This window comes from Acipenser ruthenus, chromosome 4 (assembly GCF_902713425.1).
Source record: "Acipenser ruthenus chromosome 4, fAciRut3.2 maternal haplotype, whole genome shotgun sequence".
NCBI classification, from domain to species: Eukaryota; Metazoa; Chordata; class Actinopteri; order Acipenseriformes; family Acipenseridae; genus Acipenser; species Acipenser ruthenus.
Genome location: NC_081192.1, coordinates 49,455,187 through 49,461,186, shown reverse-complemented (window position 1 = coordinate 49,461,186; position 6,000 = coordinate 49,455,187). Strand labels below are relative to the sequence as shown.

The following is a 6,000-nucleotide window of genomic DNA, read 5'->3' as shown; positions in this document are numbered from 1 at the left end:
AGGGGTCTGAATACTTTTGCAAGGCACTATATATATATATATATATATATATATATATATATATATATATATATATATATATATATATAAAATTAGCCATGTTTATCACATGGAAATGTCTAAAACAACATCTTTAGTTGTGCAGACATCCACTGAGCACCAACTGCGGTTGTAATACACACACATTTAATGCGCATTAACTAACCGAACTGAATTAATAACCGCACTCGATACTTTCTCTGAAAAGGATTAACTAGTGTGGTTGTCGCTGCCCTTTGTAACCAAACTCTGTGTGTGTGTGTGTATATAAACCGTATTAAGAGCAAAAGGTGAACTCACAACCGCATTTAGCTGGTTAAAATGCTTCCATTTACTGCTGGATATTTTAAAAACAGTCAGGACAATTTGTTCAAAATGATATCTATTCATATTCTCTCTCTCATTCACTCTCTCTCTCTCTCTGTATAATTAATATATATATAGATATATATAAACACAGTTCACAGCTGAGGTTCGTCTTGCCCTTTTAAAACACAGACCCACACACCAGAATTGCACTTTTATTTTTTACACAGAACAAAAATAAACAATACACCACACAAACAAAAAGGTTCACACACTACCTTTTTTTTTTTTTAAAACCACACAGGTCTATTCAATGTGACAGCTTCTCTCTTCCCACAGACCGGAGACTGCCCAGAACAAACAATGCTGGCCTGTTAAATACCTGGCTGCTAATCACAGGCAGGTAACATTCATCAATTTTTAGAGCCAAGTGTACCTCATCCTGGCTCCTTCCCGTGGCATTTTGGGGAATGTAGTCTTTAAGCCCCTCTTGGACTACGTTTGTTTCTTCTCCTCCCCCTAGTCTGCCACAAATTTTTATATATATATATATATATATATATATATATATATATATATATATATATATATATATATATATATATATATATATAAACGTTATGCAAAATGTCCTCCACTATGTTAACAACACTAAACTAAATGACAGTATTTTGTATATTTTAGCTGTCAGATATAATTTCTGGTTAAGTATGTACAGTATATATTCTATACTTCCTTTGCCACTAGTTGCAATATAGTAACGTACAGACAATTTTGAAGCAGTTGTCTCAGCCTTACAATTAGCAGTAATGTGGGACTATCCTCTCCAGATATTCTGGTTCAAAAGTATACATTTCATTAATAAATCCTGTTTAACTAAAATGAGCATTATAAAAGGTGCCGAGTGGTGATGAATAAACTACAGTATAGTATTTCAGTACCCTTAACCAAAGATTAGGCAATCATTATACAATACTTTTGAGAAGCTTTGTTTGTAGGGCAACACTGATTGGTGGTAGTATTTTTTTTTTTTTTTTTTTTTTTAACGTTCATGATATGATAATGACATAAGGGCTATAATTGTGTCAACTGAAGTTCACAGATTCTTAATCAAAACTAAATCACACTTCAATTGTATGCCACTATGAAAACTCAATATGTGCTTCCACTGATGGGTACTTAAATGAAACATACACTAACAAAAAGGAACCATGTATAGATCTCAACAGGGCAAGATTACTGCTAATCCAGGTCTGAGAAAAAGCTGTTGCATACAGTTAAACATGAATATTTCTATTGCATTTTATTTAGAAACGTTCTAAAATATATAGTCTCTTTTGGTGCCTTGAAATAGTACATACGACAATATGAAAAATCATAATTGATTATGAAGAAAGATTAAAATAATTTAAATGTTCTTAACAGCTTACAGGCATCTTGTTTTAATAAGCACAGCAATGAAGTCAGTAACAATCATCAATGCACAACCGTTTAAAGATTACTTCTTTAAATGAAGGGAGGGGTCATTCAGAATGCTAGTGAGCACAAAGCGGAAAAATTCTAAACAATATTTATATACTTAGTGTGAAAAGTATAAATGTGACCAATGTTACAGTTTGAAAATATTTTACTTGGAAGTAGGAACATATTAACAAAATCAGCAAACCCTTTAATGCAACAAAGACTTTCGTCCTTATTAAATTTACAGCTCGGAGAGTGAATTATAGCAACCAAAATCAATGACTGTGTACATGAAAATAGGAGTTAAATTAGAAAAAATAAACTGTGTACAACTTGTAGAACCGTCTGCCCCTTCCACCCTTAAAACCAGCACATCTTGATTGCACTTTTAATCATTCTCAAATCTGCTGTAGGGATGGTCTGAATTTGATAAAAGACCTAGAAAAGAAAAAAACATCATGTTATTGGTTGAAAAAAAATGTTTAAAAGGACATATAGTATCTGGCATAAGATCAAGTTTTAAGTTGCCATATCATATTTAAAGAATACAAATGATTTTACTTCAAACTGACATTTTTTTACTGAGAATGAACTGTTTTTAATGTGTTCACATATTTGTAATATAAAAACTGGTGCTGTTCATAAAGGTAAAGTCAAATTAGGAGGTTACTCAAAAAGTGTTTTGATTTATTTGAATAGCATGGTGTGACAAAGCATTCTAGGCGAAGTGCCCTCTCCATCCAAAGGAAATGGGACGCCATACATTGCTGGAAAGAGGAGTCAGTTTTCAATGCAAGGGCGAGCTAAAAGCACTTCAAAACAAGCATCGCACATCTTGGTTTTGTCAACTGAGATGTGAATGTCATGTTTTCAGAACATTTAAATCTATGATCAGGAATAAATATATAAATATTCATATGCCTCCATCATTCCAACACAGTCGGATGATTGGTTCGTAAGATATTGCTAAAAATAAAAGTAAATGCAGATGGAAAAGATACACAATCACAAACAAAAGAAAGGTTTATGTATGAGATTATATTACAATCTATTACAAATACCAATTTAAGGAGGGTGTGTGGTCCAGTGCTTAAAGAAAAGGGCTTGTAACCAGGAGGTCCCTGGTTTAAATCCCACCTCAGCCACTGACTCATTGTGTGACCCTGAGCAAGTCACTTAACCTCCTTGTGCTCCGTCTTTCGGGTGAGACGTAGTTGTAAGTGACTCTGCAGCTGATGCATAGTTCACACACCCTAGTCTCTGTAAGTCGCCTTGGATAAAGGCGTCTGCTAAATACACAAATAATAATAACTGAATAATTCAGTTTAAAAGTTGGTTCATTCTTCACACAAACAAAAACAAACTTGCAAAGGGAATTGTCTAGCTCATGATAGTCTATGTGCCTGTTCTGCAACACAACTAAACCCCAACCCAAACTTCTTTAAACTTGCAACATCAATTTGACTTGTCTAGTAGTTGTCTCAGGACTTCATCTGTAGGGTTTATTTCCTACACATTGTACAAAAACTGTTCATAATAAATCTAATTTTGTTTCCCCAATAAATAAATAAAATTATAATATTTAAAAAAAAACAAAAAAAAACACAACATTTGAGAAACTGATTTAAATATTTTTGGACCGAGTACCACTGTATAATGGTAAGCTTTTTTTTTTTTTTTTTAATTAAATTTGTGCCATCACTTTAGCTAGGTTATATTTATTTTAAATAAAAGGATTGCAATAAAAAAAGTCACTGCTGTTTGACCTATACTAGAAATTGTCTCTCTGGTTTTGGTCCCCTAGTCCACTCCACTCCAGCCTCCCTGATCAAACTCTTCTTCAGTCATGTCATCTAACAGACCAGCGGGGATTAAAATTACTTTAAGTAAATACCTTCAAAGTCCTACAATAGGAAATATTAAAAAAATAATAATAATAATAAAATAAAATAAAAATGTAGTGCATCTGAGGAACATCACACGTGTATTTCCATAAAAAAAATATTCTGCTCTGCCATGTGTTTTTTCATTATTGATCTGGAACACCACCACACACACACTCTTATGCAAAGCAATTCCAGAAGCTGACATTTAAGTAAGCAATAAGGCACTTCAGGATGTGTGTGATATACTAATATTAGATTATATCACTGTGGCAATGTGCCCCGCCCCTGTGTGCATGTGTGTGTTATGTGTTGTATGTTGCGTGTGTTAATGTTGGTGTATAGAGATTGGTACACGGTATATAAACAGGTCTGTGTTTCACGTGTGATTTAAATTGTATATTTGTATTTAGGCACGGGACTGCACATCACTGCACGTGCATTTAAAGTATAGTATGTGAGCACGGGGTTGCACAGAATTAATTCACGTGCTGGGATTCAAGTGAATAATTAATTAGTAATTGAATCCCAGCACAACAGTATATATATATATATATAGATGCACATTTCTTTCACTCGGGGTTGGGTGTTCGAGAGTGGAGAACGGGTGAGAGAGAAGGAGAACGTAAAATTAAGGAAAATAATATTAAGTGTTTAGTAATCACCGTGTTTGTTTGTCTCCGTGCACCGTTTGTTAAGTGTTAGTTCGTTTTGTTTGTCTATTTATTTTGGCGTAAGTGCCGTGTCCTATTTTGTGTTTGTGTTTGTTTGTTCAACCTTTTTATTTTCTGTTCTGTTTATTAAATGCTGAGCGAAACCATTGTGCTTATTTTTAGCTATTTGAGTTTTATGCAAATCTTTTTTTTCGGTGCTTTCGCTTTTTATACACTATGAAATTATTGTTTTCGGTTAAGTTCTTTTCACACCAAGCTCGTCACGTCAAAGCATCAGCGCCTGCTGTATTTTGACGCAGTCAAGTTGTTTTCATACCAAAAGCGTCAATCAATCTGAAGCCCTGTCACTGAACTCAACACGCACATCAATTACTTGATTTCTATTATAATGAATTATAAAACTGTTTGAACGCTTGCTTTCTACCTGCTAATCGGCTGCTGAAATTCTCAACACAGATCGTATGTTACTGTAAACTCCTGGTTGTGATCTTCATATACATACAGCGCTTGCTTGCGCTCACTTACATTTTATTTCTTGAAACTTTTTTTTTCTTTCACAAAATGAAGTATATACCCAAGTAGTCTGTTGAAAATTCACTCACTTTCTCCAAAACTAATCATCGTTAAACAAAATACTTGACTGCCGTTGAACATCCTTATTTCCTGCAACCTATAGATAAACAGTTTCTGTTTTCTAGTCTTTTTTTTCTGAGATTTTGATCCCTGTTTCTTAGACACACATTAAAAAAAATATATATATATATATATATATATATATATATATATATATATATATATATATATATATATATATATATATATATAGTAACTGCCATGTACAAAATTGAAGGCATATGAAAGAAAAGGTTTTTAAAAAGCTTTAAAAGATTAAAAACTTATTTTCAGGACACTCTGGGCAAAAGCCCTTCAGCTGTTTAAAAATAAAAGAGATTTTATATATATATGTGTGTGTGTGTGTGTGTGTGTGTGTATGGATAGAGTGTGCTGCCACACTGATCACAGGGAGGAATTTAGCAGTACAAAGGGGATGCAGCTACAGCAAAGATGCCGGAGGATTGCTTGTTTTTGTTTTGTGTTTTACTGTATTTTGGCAGACTGAGCCCACAGGAGCTCAAACAATTGAGTTAGCCCTACCACACGGAGCATCTGCACTATCACAGCACTGCAGACGTATTACAGCTCCTCAGAGCATGGGCATCTGCACGTGTATTTATTGCTTGGGACTACAAAACCCACTGTTGGATTCCCCAACGTCACTGATGGTAGAGGGGATAATTTATAAATAAAAACTGGACTATTTGTAAATATATACCTGCTGTTATGGACATTGAATCCTTATCCCGCACCACTCACATACTAACAAGCACCCACCTCTGGCATTAGCATTAGCATGATGGCTAGCTGGAACACTGCGGCAGCAGGGTGATCCTGGATTCACACACTGATGGCTTTTTTTGGGGGGTGGGGGGGTACGGGGGACAACAACATTCTTTCTCTGCACTAATCTCATTGAAAAATACACACACATTGCCAAGCATATAATTTCTATCATTATAAACATATTTGACAAATGTTTTAATAGGTTTCACAAATTGATGGATTGCGCATGTCCAATA

At 34.2% G+C, this 6,000-nt stretch overlaps 1 protein-coding gene across 1 annotated transcript in view; it reads right to left on the bottom strand.

Moving 5' to 3' along the window:
- Positions 1–546: 546 nt before the first annotated feature.
- LOC117399594 (pituitary tumor-transforming gene 1 protein-interacting protein-like) overlaps positions 547–6,000 on the bottom strand; it is a 30,062-nt gene continuing 24,608 nt past the window's right edge. Inside the window, exon 7 of the mRNA XM_033998879.3 lies at positions 547–2,244. Coding sequence (XP_033854770.3) covers positions 2,195–2,244 — 50 coding nt within the window. The 3' untranslated portion in view covers positions 547–2,194. The remainder of the gene's footprint in view (positions 2,245–6,000) is intronic.